The sequence below is a fragment of the Podarcis cretensis genome (genome assembly GCF_951804945.1).
Source record: "Podarcis cretensis genome assembly, chromosome: 5".
Lineage (NCBI taxonomy): Eukaryota > Metazoa > Chordata > Lepidosauria > Squamata > Lacertidae > Podarcis > Podarcis cretensis.
The window spans coordinates 40,587,820-40,612,345 of NC_137174.1; the positions used below are offsets into that span (position 1 = coordinate 40,587,820).

The 24,526-nt window shown below is 42.9% G+C and overlaps 1 protein-coding gene and 1 long non-coding RNA gene across 6 annotated transcripts in view; both read right to left on the bottom strand.

The window, feature by feature from the left end:
• Window positions 1–24,526, bottom strand: part of LOC307217358 — a 222,483-nt gene that overhangs the window by 66,136 nt on the left and 131,821 nt on the right. The window lies entirely within an intron of this gene.
• LRRC27 (leucine rich repeat containing 27) overlaps window positions 2,976–24,526 on the bottom strand; it is a 39,979-nt gene continuing 18,428 nt past the window's right edge. For 4 of the 5 annotated variants that reach the window (XM_079978447.1, XM_079978448.1, XM_079978446.1 and 1 more), the window contains 6 exons: window positions 21,585–21,825; window positions 18,955–19,098; window positions 17,786–17,879; window positions 7,210–7,343; window positions 4,841–4,967; window positions 2,976–3,165 (listed from right to left, as the gene is read on the bottom strand). In XM_079978447.1, the coding sequence (XP_079834573.1) occupies window positions 3,016–3,165; window positions 4,841–4,967; window positions 7,210–7,343; window positions 17,786–17,879; window positions 18,955–19,098; window positions 21,585–21,825 (890 nt within the window). In that variant the 3' untranslated portion in view covers window positions 2,976–3,015. The remainder of the gene's footprint in view (window positions 3,166–4,840; window positions 4,968–7,209; window positions 7,344–17,785; window positions 17,880–18,954; window positions 19,099–21,584; window positions 21,826–24,526) is intronic. The other variant, XM_079978449.1, reaches the window with a different exon arrangement.

Here is a 24,526-nt window from a genome sequence, read left to right on the forward strand (position 1 = left end):
GATGATGTTATGCAGTTTCCCAATCCCAATAGATGGGAGATCAGGAACAATTCTACACTGGGGGGACGAATGCATGGGAGCTTTTTAGCCTGAGGACTGCATTGCCTCAGAAGCAGCATTCTGGGGCTACATGCCAGTGGCGAGCAGAGCCAGAGACTAAGAGAGAGTTGGCCAGAGGCAAAAGTGGCGACTCCTACCTTAGTACATTTCAGTCATGCCAAAAGGTAGAGGTTTCTACACATACATCTCTTAATCCAGGCAACCGAGAGGCACTGTTACAAAGTTCAAAGATGCATTCCAGCTAGGCAATAGCACAAGGTGAGGAGCAGGGCTGGAGACAGGTGAGAGGGGAGGAGACAGGGAGAGAGGCTTGGCCTAGGGTTGCCACATGTCCAGAAAATGTCCAGAATACTGCAATGGCAAGCGGTGTCTGGGCGAAAATTGGCTAAATGTCCAGGGAAATCTGATTTTCCATAGAAATAGCTCAGAAAGGTCTAATTTCTTTGCAATTTTTCTCAACAAATATGCCCCCCCCCCCGCTCAACCCAAGGTTCTCCATCCCTACTTTTCCAAGCACCTTTGCTGTTCAGTTACATCGGTCTATTCTGTCAGTGCTGGGTTAACAAGCCAAATTATGCTGCGCCACCAAAACGTTTCTGTAGCTGGGATTCCCTGCTCAACAGCAATATATTTAGCTGGAGTTGTGGATCCAAAGTGACCCTTGTCACCTCAGAGGTAACTCTTGCTCATTCTTTAGCACTGGGAATGTGGCTCTCCTAGTGACATAAAGGTAAAGGGACCCCTGACCATTACGTCGAGTCGTGGCCAACTTTGGGGTTGCAGCGCTCATCTTGCTTTATTGGCCGAGGGAGCCGGTGTACAGCTTCCAGGTCATGTGGCCAGCATGACCAAGCCACTTCTGGCAAACCAGAGCAGCGCACGGAAACGCCGTTTACCTTCCCGCCGGAGCGGTACCTATTTATCTACTTGCACTTTGACGTGCTTTCGAACTGCTAGGTTGGCAGGAGCAGGGACCGAGCAACAGGAGCTCACCCTGTCACGGGGATTCGAAACGCCAGCCTTCTGATCGGAAAGTCCTAGGCTCTGTGGTTTAACCCACAGCGCCACCTGCGTGGTGTCAGAAGTGGGATGGCCATCTACAATTAAAGAGGTCTTTTTTCCATGACATTAGGAGGACAGCACAACTCTGGTTGTTTTAACTGTATCTTTCCCAAAGAGTCAGCAGATAGAATCTATGTCCAGAGGGCAAGGAACCCGAAAAACTAAAAGACATTACCCACCCACCCCCAAGTTTTATCACCAGGCTCTGTTGTTGCAGTAAACATTTTGTGATTCCTGTTCTTCCTTCCAAAGATTTATCACTTGGCATTTCCATTCCCTGTTCACCCCACCCCTCATTTTCTAGCAAGCGAATGCTCTCCCTTTGCTGCATGAAAATGCATATCTCCCAACTGTTTTGAAAAGCTAAAAATTTCTCTCCAGCTACAAGGCCAGCATCATCCCTCCTGTTCGTTTTGTGGCTATAAAACTACAGCTACAGATGGATTTAGAAATAGGGATGGAACACCAGCTATTTGTGGAATCCGGAGGGGGAATAACAGCTGGTACAGCCACACCCTGAGATGAAGCATTTATCTGATCTGTTTAAATCTCAGGTCCTTCCTTCTACCCAAGTCTTTGCTACCGGGGCCTCTCTACAGGTATATTTGGCTGCATGTTCTTGACACAGCAGTGGATTTATTCTTCTTTATTAGTTGTGCTGCGATGCCTCCCCAATGCTACCGCACTATTGCTGCCTAGGAGGGCTACAGAGAAAGGAAAGTGTGTGTTTGCTAGTGGTGGGGGAAATAAACCAGAACATTTTGGTTTAAAAAGTCATGGGATTTGAGCAAGATGCTATAAGATATACATTGATTGAAAAAGAAGCAAACAAGCGAAAAAACAACAACAAACCACACACACCTTTGCAGGTGCCAATGGCATTAAAAGCAGGATTGTGTGTGACTGCCCTGATAGCATCAAGAGCACATCGGGTCATGAATGTGCAACAAAAAGGATGTCTTGTTCCTCGAATCTTCATGAAAAATGCCCTTATTTCAAAAGGTATTTCAAATAGGGTATATCTAGGAAGGCTGACGAAGGTTCCCTGCTAAAGTGATATTTGATCTTCATCTCAGTCTAAGTGTGAAACATTGCATCGGGTTAATACTTGCGTAAGCAAGATGATTTATTTTCGAGCCTTAGCTCCTCAAGTTCCTCCTGTAGTTTCTAATCGTCCACAACCACAAAGACCTTGAAAAAATATTGCTGACACCAAAACTCAGGGGGAAAGGATCTGACTCTTGCCAAGGACATAGAAACCAAAACTGCATGTTGATCTGTAGTGAAAAAACTCTTGAAATAAAACATGATGGCTTTAATGATGAGTTACAAAACTGATCTGCCTAAGGAGGCAAAGAAGAGCGGCCAGGTGAGTCACTTGCTGCTCTTTAAAACCTCCAGGAGGTTGAATGCCAATCTGATAACCTTCCACTCTCTACAGCTGGAAATATGTTTATTAAGGATATTACCAATCACTGGGTTTTTTAAAAAACTCTTCATTTAGAAGGTGTGAACTTTTTCTTTAATTAGAGAGGCCCACTACATTAGAATTGTAGGATATCCTGCAATTCTGCTCCACTGGATCTTAAAAGAGATTGAGAATTACGACAAATATCTACGAGGCTCATCTCGGAAGCAGGGTTCCAGGAAGGTAATATTAACAATAATCGGCATTAAAACCATGCAGTAACGGAAGGCACTTCAAAACCTTGTAGGCACATATTGAAACGGGGAGGGTGATGAGTGTGAAAGATTCCAATTTTTACGTTCCAAAGCAAAACAAACAAGAACAAAGGAGAAAAGGACAAATTTGAAAGCCTGGTTAAAAGCAGATCAACTGCAAAGCAAGCTGGTGTAGGTGGCTGCTGCATGACAAATTGTCTTTAATATAATTTAAAATGTCGTGTTAGAAAAGATATTTGGAGGCTTGTTGATAGGCAGTGGATTCTCTGGTGGTTGCGCTTCTCCTGTAAAGGCAGTGAAACGATATTCCTGGTTCAGGTCTCTTTTCAGATTTGCTAGCTGCTGTTCTAGGTTTTCAGCCTGTGGCAGGAAACATAAAAAGTATGAACACCAGAGCTGTTATCACATTAACAAGGCTAGTGCCCAACTATTCATCTGTGTCTCAGGTAGAGCTATCTATTGCTGTACAGTGGATCCTCTGGATATGAACTTAATCATTCTGGGGGTCCGTACATACCCCAAAAAGTCCACATCTAGAAGCACCACTTCTGCGCACGTGCACAGAAGCATAGAGTGCTTCTGCCCATGTGCGAAGCATGCGGAGCACTTCTGCGCATGTGGCGAAACCCGGAAGTATACACTTCTGGGTTTGCAGCGTTCGCAACCTGAAAGTTAAGTTACCCAAAGTTAACATAACCTGAGGGTCCACTGTCTTTGTGAACCTGGATTCCAAAGCTAAATGGTTCCTACACTGGTCCCCAAAGCAAAGAACTGAATCCACAGTGACCTTTGGGAAACAAAGCTTCAAAGAAACCTTCTGCACAACTCAAAACTTTGCTGCCAATACCAATTTGAGAGGGGTAGCTGTATCAGTCTCTTGTAGCCAAAACAGCATGGGGTGTCTGGTGGCACCATAAAGACAAATAAATTTATCAGGAATTATCTTTCTTGTGCCAGGGCTCACTTTGCCAGAAGCATGGAAATGTTAAGCTCATTTGGCAGAGAGCTGCAAAGAGGTCTGACTTAATCTAAGTGAGTCTTGCAAAGCTCCTCTTGCTTCTTTTGCAGATCAAACTTACGGATGTTTACTTAGAAGTAAGTCCCACTTAGTTCAATTGGATTCACTCCCACAGAAATGTGCACATGACTGCAGCTTTATTAACCAACATAAAAAAATGTAAGATGCCTTAAGTTTTTGGCAGCACTTGAGCATAAACTTACCGGAACAAAAAAACTGTATTATCATGATATGTCAATTCAGATGTAAGCCCAAATCTGATTTGCTGCCAGATAAATGAGGGTTGGTGACAGATGACTAGCAAACCATAGTTTTGCATTGTATCTGAACTAGGGAAAGCATGTTTTGCAGAAACTGTATTTTATTTATGACTAGAACTGCAGAGCAAAATTTGAATGTGGTTTGCAATTTTGATTTGTAATGTTACCTTGACAATATTGGTATTTCTAATCATGTCTTTTGCAAAAACTTCTGTGGCACACAACTGTCTCCAGTAAAAATCCCTACAGTGATACTTCATTGAATATGTATATAAGTTGTATGAGTTAGAATCATAAAACGGTAGAGTTGGAAGGGACCACTGAGGGTCATCTAGTCTAACTCCCTGTAATGCAGAAATATAATCATAATCATAATCATCATAATTTATGCCTCATCCATCTGGATGGGTTTCCCCAGCCACTCTGCGTGGCTCCCAACAGAATATTAATAATGATGATGATGTGATAAAACATCAAACATTAAAAACTTCCCTAAACAGGGCTGCCTTCAGATGTTTTCTAAAAGTCAGATAGTCTTAAGTATTCATGAGCAGATCTGGTAACAATAGGAGAGGTATGGTTTTGTTTCTGCTTGGGTACTATTTCTTGTTTCTACTTTTTTTTGTTTTATCTTACTCTGTGGACTTGTAATTTTGTCCTTTTTATTTTTCAATAAAGAATATAAAATGAGGATTGCCACTGTTTGCAGAAAAAAACAAAAACAAATGGAGCAACAAAATGTAATAATGCAACCTACAATCTCATAGTCTTGTTTTGCTCTCTCCATATCTTCTTGAGGGATCCCTGTTAACCTTTTCCTTCTTTCTTTCATCATTTGTGTGTGCTGTCTGATGCGATTCTCCACTTCCTTGCGTTTGGCTGCTCTGAAACAAACAGAGAAGAGTACATCAGGAATAACTTTCTGACAGTAAGAGCTGTTGGAAGTGGAGCGGTCTCTCTCGGGAGGTTGTGGACTCTCCTCCTCCCTTGGAGGTTTTTAAGCAGAGGTTGGATGGCCCTTTGTCATGGATGCTTTAGTTGAGATTCCTGCATTGCAAGGGGTTGGACTAGATGACCCTCGCAGTTCCCTCCAACTCTGCAATCCTATGAATTTTTCAATATGTCCTCACCTCCATTTATGGATCTACTTAAAACATTTCATCAGCCCATTACTGTAATAGCATTTTTCTACAAATAACAAAACATCAAAAACCCTAAACTGGCTTTCAATTTGAACCTGGCCTGATCTTTTGTTCCCCTTCCCCTTTTTGTGAAGATTGCCCGCTCTGGGATCCCACAGCTGGTTCTCCCTTGGTCTCCTCGCTGGCCCAAGTGGGACTAATTTAGCCAGCTAGCCCTGGTGATTATCTAATGTTTATTGGATGGATTTCCCCCCTTAATTGATTTTTGATTTTTGATTTTTGATTTTATTGTTATTTACGCTTTATACCATGTTCTATGCTGTTTTATTTGTAGCATCAATTAAGTGTTTTAAATTTGTTGTTTGCTGCCCTGAACCCAATTTCCTGAACAGGGAAGGGTGGGGTATAAATAAAATTTTATTATTTTTATTATTATTAAACTGTCTGAAAACCCAGAGATTATTTCAATCTGTACACAGTGGAGCAACCGTTGTGTGTGTGTGTGTGTGTGTGTGTGTGTGAGAGAGAGAGAGAGAGAGAGAGAGAGAGAGAGAGAGAGAGAGAGAGCCATTGTTTTAGAGAGCAAGCCACAGAAATATTGTCACATACTTCCGACGCAGGAGGAGAAAAGGAGACTGAACCCTGGGCGTGCGGAGGTTTAAATAGGGTAAGCCACACACCCCCAGTCAACCTGATTGGTCAGCTGTGGGGCATGACACGGCTGGGACTCCCAATGACACAGGAGGCATCACCTAAAAGCAATATTAAAAAGTTTTTCTACTCCCAGAAAACACCCAACTGTGAGAAGCCTCAGAACACCAGGAAAATATCTGCGGTGACTGATGTTAGTATGTTACAGCAAAAACAAGTATCATGGTATCTGTGGCATAAACTTTTGTGGACTCTACCTCCACCCACACACAAATGCAGAGTATAAAGTTGTGGGCTTTTCTGTAAAGGATGGAGGAAAGTGGCCGCAAAATGTGAGGGCTAGAGTCTGTAACATTTCTACATAATGCAGGCTTAAAAGTAACTGGCATTACAGTTTTTAGGTTCCTCTCTCCGCCCCGCCCCTTGCTAACTTGAAAATGCTGAGCCTTTGACTGAATCCGCAGCTTTTCCTTTCTCCTCATAAAAACAAAACATTGCAATCAGTTGTGCTGCCCTATTATGGAAGCCATAAAATGTTGGCAATGTAATGAATATCACCTCCCTGCCCATCCACCCTCTTCAGGCTTAACAACTTTAGATCTTTCAGAACTTTCAGATATTTCAGAATATCTTACACAGGATCAACACATTTCTTTCTTTCAGAATGTGACAGGTGTTTCTAATTTAGTATGATATTTGGGTTCCCTATCTGGATGATGTTTTAGTGCATTATGAAATAAAGATGTGAACGAGGAATCAAAACTGAAAACAAAAGAAGAGTAAGAAGGCCTCGGGACCTTTTTTTTTTAAAAAAAGGTAAAAATAGAGCTGGCTGATAATTGTTGCTGAGAAGTCTGAAAGCAGGTGGGGCTGGAATGTAACAGAACTGCTATCCCGGTCCCCTAATGAGAAAATATTTGCAGTGCATCCATTTGTACAAAAAGTAAATGCACCGTGGGGGTTGAATGAGTACCTAATGGTTTAAAACAGGCCTGGGGCTACAACATTGGCCTAGGGAGGGTGTGTGCTGGTGGGGAAATACACTTTCTTTTGAAGATCGCATCTGTAACTAAAACATTACTCATCTGCATTCCATCTTGCAGTAACTTTGGACCTAACACAGGAGCAGAAAGAGAGGAAGGAGGTGTAAGAGGAGAGTGATGCTTCAGATGCATTCCCAGTTGTCCAGACCCCATACACCAGATGCAGGGAAGCTTGGGCCCTCTAGATGTTGCAGAAATACAACTCCCACAAACCACAACAAGCATGGCCAATGGCTGGATTTGATGGGAACTACAGTTTAGCAACATGCAGAGAACATCTTTGTTCTCACCTTAGCTCGTCCGTCGTTTTCATTAAGTTTAGGGTCATCTCCATTTGTTCATCTTGCTTGCTTGTTTCTTTCCAGTCTTCCGGCTTGTCATGATTCTTCATATTGTCTGTTGCGTAAGGTGCGTTTCGAGAAACCTAGAGGAAAGGCAACATATTATGGCATTAAATGTCAGGGGGCGGGAGGAGAGGCAGTAGCTAGGGCTGCCAAAAGATTCAACATTGGACGTGCCTGGGCTCCTGTGCTTTAAACTATGTCAGAGCAGGGAGAATTTCACCAGATGCAGCCTATCCCATTACTATTGAAGTTACATGATTAGGATATTTTTTTAAAAAAAGAAAAGTTTCACCTACTGAATTCCTTGTTCACCACAAGAGAAAGAGCAAGGGCCCAGGTCCGTACTGAATCCGGCAACTTCAAGTACTACTGAATCTATTCCCTCATCGCAACCTTTTGTTTGACTGTCTGTGGCCATTACTTCTGCCTCTGATCTCCTCCTACTGCAGCCTTCCATAAGAACATAACAAGAGCCCTGCAGGATCAAGCCAAATGCCCATCTAGTGCAGCATTCTGTTCTCACCATAGCCAACCAGATGCCCGCAGCAGGACCTGAATGCTAGAACAACTTTCTGCATTTGCAGATCCCAGCGACTGGTATTCAGAGGCCTACTGCCTCCAGCGGTGGAGGTGGAGCATAGCCACCGTCGCTAGTAGCCACTGATAGCTTTATCCCCACATGCATCTGTCTAAGCCAGGGGTCAGCAAACTTTTTCAGCAGGGGGCCAGTCCACTGTCCCTCAGACCTTGTGGGGGGCCAGACTATATATATTTTTTGGGGGGGGGAATGAACGAATTTCTATGCCCCACAAATAACCCAGAGATGCATTTTAAATAAAAGGACACATTCTGCTCACTGATTCCTGGACCGTCCATGGGCTGGATTTAGAAGGCGATTGGACCGCATCCGGGCCCTGGGCCTTAGTTTGCTTACCCATGGTCTAATCCTCTTTTAACGCCATCTAAGTTGGCTTTAAACTATGGAGCAAATTCCAGAGTTCAGCTATGTGCTGTGTGAAGCACTTTATTTGTCTGCCCTGAATCCTCCGACATTCTGCTTCGTTGGATTGCCCCCGGTTCTAGTATTATGCAAGAGGGAGAAGAAGAAAAAAACCTCCACTTTGTCCACACAGCGCCTAAAGCTGGGACCCAGACCTTATAGGTAGCAGATAGACAGCAACTGTCGCAGCCGGTAACTGGCAGATGAAGTCCTATTGGAGGTTAATCTTGCCACTTCTCACCCCGTGAGCAAAATTAGCCAGCACTTCAGGTAAAGAAGGAGTGAATCGCTGGTACCTATCCCCATTCCAGCCTGTGTGGTACAATGCACGATTTACCCCTGGGAGGCCTGGGTTCAAATACCCTCTCAGACATGAAGCTCAGTGGATGACTTTGGGCCTCCCTCTGTCTACCAAACCTACCTCACAGGGTTGTTGTGAGGATAAAAGGCGGCTTATCTCCTTAGAGGAAGAACAAGTATGGTGCTTACACACACACACACACACACACACACACACACACCACTACCACTGCCTGCTTCATATGAAGATTTATTTCTTACCTTAATTAAAAACAATATAGCACTATAGTAGATAATATAGTATATGTAATGAGCATACTCCTACCATTGAGCCAAACCCACAGCATGATTTATTGTCCCTGGAAATCAACTCCGTATTAAAACATTTCTGAAACCGCAGTTTCTTAATAATGGAAGTGACTAAAAACTACTTAGTCTTTTATTGCAACTGGACTGGTACAACAAGTGTTCTTGGGTAGGTGGGAAGGTTGTGGATTTGCATGCTCAGAAAAGGCATGTCAGTTTCATAGTTGCTGGATATGTCACTGGTGGTCAAAGGTGCCATTTCCCCTTTGCATTTCCCTCCAGTCCAAGTCAGAACTTTTGCACCTCCAGCCACACCTCACTCCTTTTAGAGAAGCCTGTTTCTGAACCAAAGGGCCAGTGGTAATGAGTGGAGATTTGTGAACAGCCTGCGATCTCAACACTGGGCCCTGTGACACCCAGCCTTGGCTCCAGCTTCCAAATTCTTGGTACTGCACAGTTTCTTCGGCAACTGTAGGACATGGCACCCTTATGTGGGAGGCAATACAAAGGTGACTTGGCTGACATCCAGGATACGCAGCTGCAAAATGATGGTGTTTCCCACTGGAATTTGCCCTAGGGTTGGTGTCACAATCAAGAGGCTTTGGTGAAGAACACTCTGTGTTCCACACTTTAATTGCCATTAACTGAGACAGGGGAAGCAGGGCCTCAGATAGAATATTCCTCTTTGATGGCGAGTGGCAGGTGAAGAGCCACAGGATCTGAATTTCCACCAGCTCTCATGAATCAGGGGACTTCATCAGACACATCTTAGGATGCTCAAGGCTTACAAAGTCATATCCTATCATGTGGTGTACCTTAACCTGCAGTGAGTCACATACTCTATTGCAATTGAACTTACCTAGTTAGTTCTTCTGTCCAAGGACAGGTTTTCATCTGTGAGTGAATCTTTATTTCTTCCCATACGTCCAGGGGGCATACCTGAACTGTGCAATCTCTGCCTCTTCTGATCTTAACGGTGACTGGAACACCGTGGAGCTGAACAGCACCCCAAAACAATGCGAGGAGCCACGGGAAACTGACTGCCTCTTCTCTTACACAGCAGGCTGCTGCAAGTATTTAAGGAAGCCACTGAACCAAAAACCTAAACCCCCAAAGGGATCCTTCGCTCCCAAAAATAGCAAAAAAGGAAGAGGAAAACAGCTCTCTGTACACATCAACCAAATTACTAAAGGAAGAAAGAAACCACTGTCAGAATTACCGTATTTTCCCATCTATAAGACGCCCCCTATTTTGGGGGACTCAGATTGTCGCCAGTCCACCCTCGGGACTATCCATGTATAAGACTCCCCCTAATTGTTGACATTATTTTTTAGGGGGGGGGAAAACCCTAGTCTTATAAACGGAAAAATACGGTACCTCTTCGACCTGCGATCAATTAGAGAGCAGGCTGCTCTCCTTGCGACAAGAAAAATGCTGCATATGCAGACATCCCCAATATTAGAGGAAAAGATGCCTCTCTACTACTCCTCATCACTCACCTAGGACTTTAATCTGACAAGTGCTTTACAGCCCTCATTGTGCATTCCTTCACAACAGCTCCCTGAGGATTTTATAGACAAGGAAACACCAGATGCTAAGGGACAGTGATGCCAACAGGACGAGGACAAACCTAAATCTCCCAGAAGAAAACCCAGCCATCTTGAAACAGGCTTGTTAAATAGTAAGCAGCCCAAAGTGGAGGTTTCCCTATATGGGGGAGATTTATCTCACTCTGTCTCCCTGGTAAAATGTCCCTTATGGCAACAGCCCTACTGTAGCTGCAGTATGTAATGCAGATTTTTGGGATCAGTCCCTAGGGGAAGCAAAGAAGTCTGGAATACACATAGGGCCACGTGGCTAACAAAAGGCAGTTTGTTTATATTTGCTCATTTTGTCAGGCCTCCAATACAGTGGTACCTCGGGTTAAGTACTTAATTCGTTCTGGAGGTCCATTCTTAACCTGAAACTGTTCTTAACCTGAAGTACCACTTTAGCTAATGGGGCCTCCCGCCGCAGGAGCACGATTTCTGTTCTCATCCTGAAGCAAAGTTCTTAACCCGAGGTACTATTTCTGGGTTAGCGGAGTCTGTAACCTGAAGCGTCTGTAACCCGAGGTACCACTGCAATAGAAGCAGAACTTTCAGATTTGACCTTGACTCACAAAACCATTTCCAAAAAGAAGTCCTTGATCCTTCCCATTTGCCATAAAATAAATCACATTGCCTTTGAAAAACAGCCTAAAAGAATGTGCCAGTGACCTTCAATGTGAAAGCTTTTGATGAAACCCAAGCTATCTCAAGTCCTTATCAGTTCTTGAAGACTTCTGAAAGAATCCAAGTTTGTTTATTTACAGAGAAATGTGCTGTGTGAAAGAGCTAGAATGAGCACATTTCAGTAAGTGAAAGCTTTAAAAACATACTGTCGTTAAAAAAAAAAAAGACTGTATTTTTTGTGCTTTATAATACTGGCATCTTGGCAAGGTCTTAATGACTTAATAAAGTGGAAAATGTTAAACCATCTTTTTTTGTAAAAAATGCAAACAGCTGTTAGTAAACAATGAGAACCTAGAGAATAAACACATCCGTTTTTGTACTCTACATTAAAGCATTTGTCTTACATGAGATTAGAAAACAAAGCTTTTCTATTCAAAGAATGTGATTGTTAGACTACTCTGGGAATTGTAGCTCTCAGGGGAGTAAGAGGTCTCCTAATAACTCTCAGCACTCTTAATATATTACCAATCCCAGGATTCTTGGGGGGGGGGGGAGCCATGACTGTTAAAATGGTATCATAGTGCTTTAAATGTACAGTGTAGATGCTGCCTCTAATGGAAACTCTGCTCCTATATTCCCAACCCATGACGCATACTTCAGCCAGTGGTCTCCACCGACAGCAACAAGAAGTCCCAGTAATTCTGGGCTCCAAGATTCTTCTAAATCTAAGCAATACCAGCTTGAAGTTATTCTGCCAATATTATGAAAGTATTTCGTATGAAACTGCTGCACAATTAACAACTTTCCCCTTAGATATATTCTTTGAAACCAACATTAGTCTGAGCCACGTGCCAGGATAAACTGGGGCATTTGTTGGTAGACACTAGACAGTTTAGCATTCTGTTTGTTTGTTTTAGCTCCAGAGTTTAGCAGAATGAACTTTGTTACCCAATGCTCCCTGATCAGCATACTGCTGCAAGCTTATTCAGTACACAGCATTAGCAATGTTACACAGCCCTCTGCTGGGGAAAACTTGGGTCCACTTATGAAAGAAGCTGCCAAGCTGCTGTAGAAACTCTATTGTGCAAACTAGATTATGCAATTAGCTAAACCCTCTGGGTTTCCCATGTTGGCCCATTTCACTGCAAGCCTGGGAAGTAATCTGGAAATCAAATCCCACATTAGCTGTAAGAATCGCTTGGTGACCACTGGCACGTTCTTAGTCTCCTGACAACTCAGATAGGTAAAGGTAAAGGACCCCTGGACGGTTAAGTCCAGTCAAAGGCGACTCTGAGGTTGCAGCGCTCATCTCGCTTTCAGGCCAAGGGAGCCGGCGTTTATCCACATACAGTTTTCCAGGTCATGTGGCCAGCATGACTAAACCGCTACTGGCGCATGGAGGACCGCGACGAGTGCCAGAGCGCATGGAAATGCGTTTACCTTCCCGCCAGAGTGGTATCTATTTATCTACTTGCATTGGCATGCTTTCGAACTGCTAGGTTGGCAGGAGCTGGGACAGACCCATGGGAACTCACCCCGTTGCGGGGATTCGAACTGCCAACTTTCCAGTCAGCAAGCCCAAGAGGCTCAGTGGTTTAGACCACAGTGCCACCCACGTCCCTCCATACTCAGATAAATAAGTGGAGTCACACCACAAGCCCAGCTTCTGAGGTCACATGACTTCTTACCCCCCATCTCTATGTATCAAGCCTCAGAATTCCAGCTCTCATGGAAACTGTCAGGGAACTGCCATCAGCTCAGAGGCGAGAGGTGGAAGGGCAGTTGGGTTACAGGGAGCCTCCAAAGATCGTGAGAAGCAGCACTTCCTCCGCGGAGGAGGAAAGCCACGCCTCCAGTGGGGAAGGGGTGCAAGGCTTGGAGTATGAAAGCGGGGGTGAGGCAGGTCCCCCTCTGCCCACGCCCTCTTTGCGCAGTTGGTTTACGCGCAGAGAGCGGAGGCGTAGGTGGGAGTCAAAAGACTACTCTGCTGGGGAAAGTTTAAGGACTGCCCACTCCCAGATTCTGCTAGCGAGTGAGCAGACATGGAATTGAGTCTATCTGCATTGTGAACATTTTGGACAGATAATAAAGCCTTGAAAAGACCAACGGGGAGTCTTGCCTGTTTGCTCTCAAGCAACCACGCCGGCACACATAACAGAAACCTAGAGGTCTGTGAATATAGCCTTCTCCATCTCAACACATGGATGCTGGAGGGCAGGATCAAGAAGCTGTGCTCCTGCTGTCCCTTTGATTGTGTAGAGCCTCTTCATATTTAGCTCAGTGGGTAGAGCATGAGATTCTTAATCTCAGGGTCTTGGGTTTGAACCCCATGTTGGGCAAAAGATTCCTGCATTGCGGGAGGTTGGTCCTCTCCAGCTCTGCAAATCTATGATTATTCACATAATTAATGTGTGAGGGGACTTCTGTCTCCCAGCCTTAGTCCTTCCTGCTCCTCTGCTAAATGGGGATAATAACATTGACCTATCTTGCAGGGATATTGTCAGGATCACTAAGATAATACACAAAATGCTTCGCACAGTCTAAAAGCATTGAAAAAACTCAGTTGTAGAGTAAGTATTGCTGCATGTAACTATTACTGCATGACTGTTTTGGGTGTTTCCTCCTGCTCTTTATAGCAATTCATATAAATGAAACCTGAACGCTACTAATAAAGGAAGCAGCACGTTAACCACCCTGCCACTTTCTCCACCCACAAGACGTAATGGTGATATGCTGAGCAGCACTTTCTCCCATGCTAGGTCAGAAACTCTAACTCTCTCATTGTGCAATCCCTTGAAAGACTACCCAGTGGACAAGATAACAGAAGTGGAATAAAGGAAATACGATCCTATTTGTTCCTCTGCTACTTGCATGGTGATTTGCATTGTCAGCCTGCAGGCTGGATATGTGGCACTCAAGTGCCCTCTTGTGTTTCAGATATGTATACATCCATGCCACAATGCATTTGTGTGTGCGTGTTTGTGTGTGTGTGTGTACATGTGTGCATACACTAAGCAAACGAGGCAAGTAAGAACAAAGATTCCAAATGCTGGCAGAATAAGCATTTGAGCTACCCGGAGCTTTCATTCAGGCACCGGTGATCAGAATAAAAGAGAAAGGATTTATGAGGGTATGAGTCAGTAGATATTAATCTGATGCAAAAGAAGGTTCTTCAAATAAAGAATAGCAGGCTTGAATGGGAGGGATGCTTGTATTACAAGCTTTTTAGTCAGCGTGGAAAGATCAGGTTAACCTGCCCTCACCCTGTCTCTGTTGCTGTTGAAGCCTTTAAGAGATGCACCAGAATGTGATGGACAGAGTATGGTGAATGGAAGAGACCATGTGCTATAGGTTTTAAGAAACTTGGTTGCCATTTCCTGCATTTAGAATAATAGAATTGTAGAGCTGGAAGGGACCACAAGAGTCATCTACTCCAACCCCCTGCAATGCAGGGGGCTTTTGCCCAAAGTGGGGCTTAAACCCACAACTCTGAGATTTCATGCTCTACTGACTGCTGATTAAGACCTGACTCCAATCAATATTTTTTAAAAAGCAAGTCTGACTTTTGACTTACATATTCTAAAATAACATAAACAATATCAGTTGCAATATAGTTTATTGATTGGTATTGCCTATTTTTTTGAATGAAATTAAAATGTTACCATGTTAATATTCTCAACGTGAATTGCTTATTTGGATTGTGATGTTTCGAAATGAATTGGTAGTAAGACCATTTATGGAAACACTGTGCAGCACTGATACTCATTTTTGTTGCTGTATTGCTTGCTCGGGTGCTGCGAGCTGCTTTTGGAAAAAGAATGGAAATACAGAAGGTGGAAGATTAAGCTTTCTAAGTGATAAGGATGGAAGGCCATGGTAACAGGAAATGGAACTGGAAGCATGGGGTGTGAGCAAATGTCTACATAACTCATAACTAATAATGGATACTGTCTTATTTTATAAACACAGCAAAGAAATTCATGAGGAAGTTGTGAGGCTGGACTGAAGGAAGTTCAAGGCTGATTTTTATATTTGATAATAATTGGAAAACCTCTCTTGGACCTCTTGGATGAAAAGGATAAGAAATGAACGTGAGATGCCTGAATTGAACATTGGGAAAAAATCAAATAGCAGAGGAAGGAAGAACGGGACGCCATTCAGGACTGAACAATGGATTATTGTGAGGACGCTTGCAGTTACAACTGACAGGTAGTTGGAAGCCACTTTTATTCTTCTCTTCTCTTTTGCCTTACTCTGTTATTATTCTTATTCCCTTGCTTTTACCCACCTCTTTCTTATCTTTCTCTATTCTTTTATTATTTCCTTTCACTTTGTATTCTTCTAGCTCTTTTCCCTTCTCTTTTTTTATTATTGTTTCCCGTTTAGAATAGGTTGCTTTTTATTGTATTGTGAAAAGCCTTAATAAAACTTTTATATATCTACATCTATATATCCTACAATGACTGGCATTGGTTCTCCAGAGTTTTGGGCAAGGGATGTTCACAGTCCTGCTGGAGATGCCGGGGGCTGTGACTCTATGAAAGATCAAGGAAAAGGGAGAGCCTGGAACATGGACTGATCACCGACCTAAAGATTCTGACTTGAGAACCTAAAGATTCTGACTTGAGAACAGCAGAAGAGCTGCTTCTGTGGGTTGATTTCTTAACCCTTAGCCACGGATGTCTTCCCTCACACAACCAGAGAGGACAATGGAGTCCATACCACACTACTGGTACGGAAGGCCAGGAATGCTGAATAATAGCAGCAGGAGCTGTTGCTGTTACAAAAGCAAGATGGTGAGGGACCAGAGACAGCATAGGGAGGATGTGCTATTGCCACATACTGCGTTCTAATACACTCTGGATCCCCTATGTCCTCTGGTGTAACATGGCTCTCCTCCCCAGCATCTTTGCCACTTCTCTCAAGCCATCCTTCCTGGGTGTATTCATAGATCTTTTCTCTTTGGACCTTTCGGTGCCCTTTTGTAGGATTTTCTTTTCAAAAGTGATGTAAAAGAGCAGTAGTCAACGAGCTGCTCTTATAGGGGTTTCTTTAAAAACAATGCAGCTCTCTCTTGGGATCAGGATGACAGATTTTTCTCTCCTGGATTAATTGTAATATCCAGCCTACACTGGCTTTGACTTGGCAGAGGCAAAAACCTCAGGAGGTATCCATCCATTTTAACAATCCTATTTTAAACGAAAGCTCTTCTGCTTCAACGCCTCCAAACAGCTTGGGTAGCCGCAGATTTTGAAAAGCTATGTGCCGGATGTTTCGACACCTACAACACACATGCCCTCCTCCCCTCAACTGAGCCATGATGCCATCGCCTGTCTACTTAAATTTGCACCTGCTTCCTCCAAAAGGCTGAGCAGCAATCGTTCTAGACAAACTCTCTACTGGGGGGTTTCAATATGTAGGGGGCTGATCTTTGTAGGACCCTGCCTTGGTACCAAAGGCTGGACCGGATAATCAAGTGGCAATCCATATCCCTGGAATCCTATTACTGCAAAGATGGTCTTGCACTGCTCTCTGAATGCCAGCGAAGTGATTGGTCTATGTAGGAAATGCTGCAGAGTCAAGGATCTGATAATGTACACTGTACCCTACTCACACCAAATGTTCTGCACCTTCAGTAGTCAAAGCATGGCTTCCTAAATAGCATGCCTGCATATAAATAACGGGATCCGCATGTTTGCCATTTCACTGAAACTCACTGATTGTGCATTTACCCCTCACAGAGCTACAATTCCCAGCACCCTTTAACATGCTATGGTTCCCAGGATCCTGTGAGCGGAATCTATGTGCTTGGAATGTATGGTGTAATGTAAGAAGCAGCCCAATTGTGTTTGGAAGTCCTCCTCCTCCTCATTCTGCTGATAAACTTCTGTCCTGATGGTATCACTGCTTATCAGATTAGACAGAACAGGTGCAGGTGTAGTTTAAGGACAGAAATGGCACCCTGGTGCTAATGTCAGGAACCAGCCAGAGTTTGAATTGGTTTACCAATAATCCTTGGCGCTTTGCCTGTGACCTAGATAGCTGCCCTCTGGTGGGACCAGAATCAACCTCAAGTAATCCTGCACAGTATCTCTGATTTTGGGTAGCAAAAAACTTTTTAACATGAGGCAGGGGACGAAAAGAATTTGGTGATGAGTAGGGCACGACTGGATGGTTCTATTCTACACTTGCCAAGAAGAAGAAGAAGAAGAAGAAGAAGAAGAAGAAGAAGAGTAGTTTGGATTTGATATCCCGCCTTTCACTCCCTTTAAGGAGTCTCAAAGCGGCTAACATTCTCCTTTCCCTTCCTCCCCCACAACAAACACTCTGTGAGGTGAGTGGGGCTGAGAGACTTCAGAGAAGTGTGACTAGCCCAAGGTCACCCAGCAGCTGCATGTGGAGGAGCGGAGACGCGAACCCGGTTCCCCAGATTACGAGACTACCGCTCTTAACCACTACACCACACTGGCTCTAAAGTAAGAGGATGTTTCAACTGTAAAACATCTATGCGTTCCCTAGCAGATAAAGCAGCCCCTTAGGATGGGATTTCAAGATGACTGATGGAGTAACAAACAGTAAGCTGTCGAGGATGGGGTGACAACTGCACAGAAAAATGGAGCAGCTAGACCAAGGTTAGTTAGCATACCAGTGTCAGAGATGAGAATCAACTGCAGGTTTCTACAGTGTAGCTGTTGTTACATACCTCAGTGTCTTCTTTATCAAATGAGTACGATACGCTATTCTTCTCTTTCATCATCCTGCTCCGTCTCCTCCATTTCTGAAGCACTTCTTTATCTCTACCAAAAGAAATGTAATAAAATTCTATCAAGCTCTCTCTGTCTCTCTGCAGATGTTGAAAGCAACATGTATGTGCTACAGAGGTGCTGAAAAGTTGCACTTGGAGATATATTCAGAGAGAAAGAACTGCATTTGATTTGTATGTATTAAGCTATAGATAACCTACTTTACATTCCATAGGTGTGATCTAGGTAGATGTTGGATCACAGCAAATTTAAAATGATCATGTCATTCAGACCAGGAGCACTCCCAAACAGACCCTCCATGCCATACTCAGGTTTAGAAAAACACACACACACAAAAACCTCTCATTGTGTTTCTAAAAGGTGAAATGTGATGTTGGGGAAGAGTGGGGAGCTAGGAGCATCGGCTGCATCAGGTCCTCAGTCTGGCAATTCTTATCTGGAGTCTAAAACCTCCAGCAAAGATATTTACCAGTCCTCCTACCTGAGATCGTTTTAGCTGATAATTGAACTGGGAATTTCAAGAGGAATGGGGCCTTGTAGCATGCATTTGAAGATGGCACTGAACAGTGACAGGAGACGGCCTATGTCTTTGACAGCACCTTGCCAGTAAAAAAGCAATAAAATGGAAGCTGCACAACTGCCTGAAGAGAAGCACTGTGTGGGTGTGGAATCTCTTTCCAGCTGCGGTTTTCCCCATCCCTCCAAATCTGCCCTCTGTCTGGACTATCAACCCAAGCTTGACTCATTTCCCAGCCTGCTGGGAGAAACTTGGCTGGTGAGGGAGTGAAAATTGGTGGGTGTGGAAGAGTTTGGCACCTTCTTCCCACCTGCTGTTTCTGTTCTGGAGGAAGTCTTGCCCTTTCCCATTGCTTGTGGGGCTGCCGCCACCACAAGAAGCTCTGCCCAGAGTAAATGTGAGTCAGGATCATTGCAAAGGAACGCAAAGCATCAAAAAGCAGGGCAAAGTGCCTACAGATTCCTCTCTACAGGCAAACAATCTGCAATGGTTGTGCATTCTGTCAAGTAGGAAACAGCAGGGTGTGTGTGTGTTCAGAACAGCACAGCAATTTCCAAATAACTCGCTAATAATTCCAATAATAATACTTGCTTTCTCCGCTGTTCGATTAAAGCTTGTTTCTCCTTCATGTCCTTTAGCGCTGCCAATCGGCACTGCTCTACCTTCTTACTCTGAATGAGCACATCGTATGATGAAACTGCAGGGAACAGGGTCTTCTTGCCTCTTGCCAAAGTCCTTTAGATGTTACATTAAAAGTCAAACAAAACAATTGTTTAACATCAATAGCTGAAAAGAAAGGGAACTATATATAGAAAATATCTATTCTATTTCCCAGACTATTCCAGCTTCATAAAAGATAGTCCCTTTAGTTCAGAATGCCTGGTTCTCCAGGCAGAACCTTCAACACAATAACACAACTGAATAGTATCCCTCACATTATAGAAGTGTAAGTCTCAGCATCATACATAGCTAGGGCTGTTAATGTTTGGTTGAGATGCCAAGAAATCTAGTTTTGTTCCTTTGATTTTTCCTGAAAAAAATGCAATGTGCCCAGTTGTTGTTATGATTTTGGTCACATCTGAGTTAGCTATACATGCAGCATAGGCATAAAAGCAATCAAAGTGATTTGAGCGTGACTTTTTGTATAATTCAGGAGAGCAATGAGGAATCGCCAGGCTGCGGGCCAAATTAAGCACACCATTTGTGCGTCCCCATTTGGCTCATGAGGCCTGGTGACTTGATGCCATATATAATGTCAGATGTGGGGCAGGTAAAGATGTGGTTGGGCCAAAAAGGGGAGAGGGGGTTGCAGAGCTCTGTGTGGTGTGCTACGTACCTGGCTTTGCAACTCCAATGATCAAGTGATTGTTAAACCTTGCAGATTGCTGTGCTGTGGTATGATCACCTGACCAACAGAACTTGTGAAACTCCACCCATCTGTCAAATTTGGCCCGTGGGGGATTGAGGAGATAGTTACAGTAAACACACATAACAGCAACAAAACGAATTGCATTTAGAGACCATATGTTATTATTTTTACACTATATTAAGATACAGCTGCTCCTGCTGAATGATCGGTTGCACACTTACTGCAATGTATGCATGTATGTGGTGGAAGCACATACCCCTGCTCCCTTTGCCAAATGATGCTCTGATCCTGACACAGCATTTTTTCTTTTAAAACTGCCCTATGCTTCCAAAGCGGGTTGCTGTTTGAAAAGCATGAGTGGAAACTTGCAATTTGTATGGTACTATCCTGGTCTATTTTTGAGATTCCTGGGAACTAATTGAAACCTAAAGAAGCGCTGCAAATTTCAAAGAGAGTGTACACAGTCTGCCACCTTCTGGTTTTCTTCAGGAAAGGAGGAAAAATACAGGAACTGTGTTTGTGCCACACAACACACTGTGCTAAGAATGTTACTCATTCTCCAGTGTTCCTCTGATATAGCTTGTGGGTTAAGTGCCTTTCCTGCAGTATAATCTGTCAACCATAACTCTGGATTGTTCAACATGTACTTTTGCTGTCTCCTCTGTCAAATGTGCCACAATTTATTTCTCACCTAAGGGAAAGGTAGGCAGCTGTTTAGCCCATCAAGCAATTTATAGCTCTGTGCAAGCTGAAGGGTAGCTAGCTTGTATATTGGTTATATGTCCTCAAGATCCTACAATGTAGAATTATACTCTGAAACACAGGGTTGGCTTTTGAAGAATTATGCAAGAATGGTCTGAAACGATGGCAGCATCTTCTCCTGGAACCTCTGAGCCTTATTTATTTGCATTTGAAATGTGGCATGCTTGAAGTTTGAAAATACAGAAAGCAAACAGCTAGCACAGCTGTCACAATAGCATAGGTGAAGGGAAACTTTCAACAGTTTTAATTACGATTCAAGGATCTCTACAATGGTTTCATGTTTAAAAATTCAACATATTCTAATTCACATCACGCGGTAGACCAGTCTTTGCCATCCTGGTGCCCCCCAGATGATTTGGATTTCATCAGCTGGGAGGGCACCGGGCTGGTGAAGCAGACAAGAGTAGAAATGTAAGAAGAAAGATGCTAAGTGATGTGCACTGTCTAGGATAATATTAACAAGGTTTCATTTCACAACTGTCAAACCTTCATTCATTCACCCAGGACATTTGTACAGCTGGCTGATTAATTAATGACATTTACCATGTGTTAAATTATAATAGTGATACTTATTTATTGGATTTCTTAGGCACCCTTCACTATAAGATCCCAGTGCAGATTGCAACAGGGTGGGTTATAAAAGAAATGCAATATTAAAATCAGTAAAAAAAAAATATTGGTTATTTGTGCTAGTTTTGGATTCTAGTGCAGATAGATAGATAGATAGATAGATACGAGTTTTATATTAGTTTTTGTACGCTGCTTAGGGAATTTATAAGATGAGACAACCAGCAAATATAAATCATAATTTGATTTTTAGCCTGTTTTTCAATTCAGAAGAATCCCAAAGGTGGCTCACATAAAGTAATAAAATATAATTACCTGCGGACTCTTTCTATCCCTTCCAAAATTCTGATTCCCTCACCCACCTTATGAGGGGTTTTATGAAAGGCTCCGATTTCAGAGGCCTCTTGTGGGATATTAAATACGTAAATGCAACTTACTATTTACATGCATTTTAATATACTAAATATATTTTTCACCATAAGAAACTTAAAAGCAGAGCAAGTTGCACAATGCATTTTGTTACCTGCATGAAAACATGGATGATTTACGAGAGAGCTTCTCTTTAGTCTTTGGTCGTCTTAACGAAGGCATGGATTCATTGGGTACCATTTTGTTATCCAGGTACTCCTCTCTTTCATCTTGTATAAGTTCGTTTCTTAGCTTTTGAAACCGTACCATTTCCTCTTCATTAGGCCATCCGTCTGACAAATCCAAACTGGATTTCGTGAAGTCTGTCAAGTTTAACTTTTCAACAGGAGGAATTTCTATTGGAATCAAAAAGAGGTGAGTGTAGTAAACTCATTGGTGCAAGCAGTCATGAAAGGGAAATGGCAAAACAAGACCTGGTTATTTTCTCTTTTTCTCACTCCAGAATTAAGCATAAAAAGCAATGTGATTCTACTCTTGAAAGCTTGGCTTGCTTTTCTCAGCCACTGTTCTGCTCACTATTACAGTGCAATCATCAGAAATGACACTATAGTACTGTACATGGAAAAGTTTTCTATGCTGGCAGAGAGAACAGAGCTTGATGAAAAGAAAAATAATACATTTTGCAGTTCTCTTTACTCTGCCACTTGTTTCCGTTAGAGCCTGATGGATTTGTTTACCCTGCCCCTTTTCCTTCAATCCATGATTTATGATCTTAGTAGGGTCATTAAAAGATTCTTTTAGAAACATCTTCCTCATCTCCTAAAAAGGGAATACTATTACTTCATTTTACATATCCATTAGTCCCTGTTCCCATTTTATTTGCATGGTGAGAGGATAAGGTTTCATTGATTCTCGTTTGCTGGTTTGTTATCCTGAGCTCCATTCTGGCAGGTAGGCAGGCAGGCAGCAGCAGGTCTTGGGGTCTCTAATTTCAGTGGCACCCTGTGCAATGCCAAAATTTGGTGCCCCTCTGCCTCTCATGCTGCATTCTACATCACAGTTGCGATATCCTCAGCAGCACCCCGAGGCTCTGGGTCCAGTGCGACTGAACCGGTCATATTCCCCTAAATCTGCCTCACCACCAGAAGTGCTGAATCCCAAAACATTGCTAGGAACCTAGAAGACATAGGCGCTACACATCTTTCCTACTTCCTCTGACCTCCCAATACCTCTGGCCTTTCGGTTCTATACAACCTCCATGTTTTCTATCTCTCTGTATCTTGAATAGGCAAATGTCATACCTGGGAAACAAAATACCTGGATGAAGAATAATGGACCTGAAATAATAGCTTGGGATTTCACCATTTTAACGTATGATGAGACCAATTCTAGCACGTTCTTCTTGTATGTGATGCAGTCATGGCAACAAATTTGCTACAAGGGGGTGAACACTAGTTTTAGACTTTGTCCTCATACTTTCTCTGAGCATTCCAAGGTAATGTCTGATTAGAGGACCCTTCCTATCATCTGATGCTCCGTCATTGTTTTAGGTTGCAAATCTAATCTGTTTTATCCAAGAGCCATAAAATTCAATACGACTTACTTCTGAGTAGCCATGGTTAGAACTGCACTGTTAAAGTAGGCAGAATATGTAGATTTTCTCTTAGGTTTTCCACAATGTTTGACTAGGAAAAACAGTTATGGCATGTATGTTGGGTATGGCGTGTATTTCCTACAGAGCTCTGGGAGGAAAAGTCCTTTAAGTCCTTAATGTGTGACTGCTGTATATAACTCGAGCTGGGAAATAGCATGCAGTTCAATCCTAGGCATGTTTATTTAGAAGGCAGTCCCATTATGTTCAATGGTCTCTCCCCCTATAATTATGTTTAGGTTCACAGCCCAGGTTATGAACCATTGCTCCTGGAATGGCGCCAAACAGTACAGGAAAAGCAACAAAAACCAATGCCATACCATACTGGTTTGGGATCGAGGGATGCCTCTTGCATTCCCTTCCAAATTCAAAGAGTTTGAAATTTTGAGAGAAGCAGTTGATGAGCCTGAAACCTGCCAAGCTGGTTCCAGCTAAGTATGTTCTATTGCTAAGTAAACTAAGGTGAAATGTTTCCATAGGGGCTAGTTGTTAGGAAGTAGGGCTTTCTTTCCCCACTTCCCCCATCTCTGTGGAAGATCATGTCATCATGCTGTTTGGGAAGAAGTTACAGGGTTAGGTTGAAAAGCTGAGAAGACACTGCTGAGTTGGGCTCTGAAGATTTGATAATATTATTGCTGATCCTCATAAGGTTTTATGGAAGAGCAGGAAATTTTGGATTAACTGTAAAGAATGGTTTAATGCTGTGTCTCCACTTATGCTCAGCCAGTATGTTTATAAATAGATGCAATTATTACAAAATGTTATTAAGCCTCCACTGACCTCATTCAAAAGAAGCCAAATTTAAGCACATGGTGCACACCTGAATCCTCACTGTTCAGGGTTTAGGGATGCATATTAACATTATTTTTTGTTCTGAATAGACAACAGTTCATAAGCATAGTATATCTTGACAGATCCTTCCACTTTTAAATCACCATTCAATATTTTATCTTTGGTTTAAGATGCAAGATTCAGGATAGGCTGAGTTTTCACACTAGTAAATAATTAATGAATTTATAGAATGTTTCTGTTCTAGCAGAACAGAAATTTGAGCAACATTTTGATTGAAATATGAGGTATAATTCTTTAAAATAAATGCTATACGAGATGGTGGATCCAGCATCAGGTGGGAGAATCTAAGGCTTCTTTCAGTCACTTAGTTCAGGAATCTACAGCAAATGAATGCAAATCAACCCAGAGGAACACTTCTGATGCAGCAATTCTAGCCCCATTTACCTGGGAGCAAGCCCTACTTAATTTAGAACTTACTTCTTAGTAGGCTTGGTTAGAATTGTACTGTCGGTTACCAGTTAAGAAAGTGTATAAATATGAAGAACATCATAATGCCACAGCTGAACTATGATCAAGCAAGAACATATAACCAAGCAACCAGTAGCCCTTGAACCTCAACAATGAATATCCAGTAAAATGGCTAAGGGGCCCAG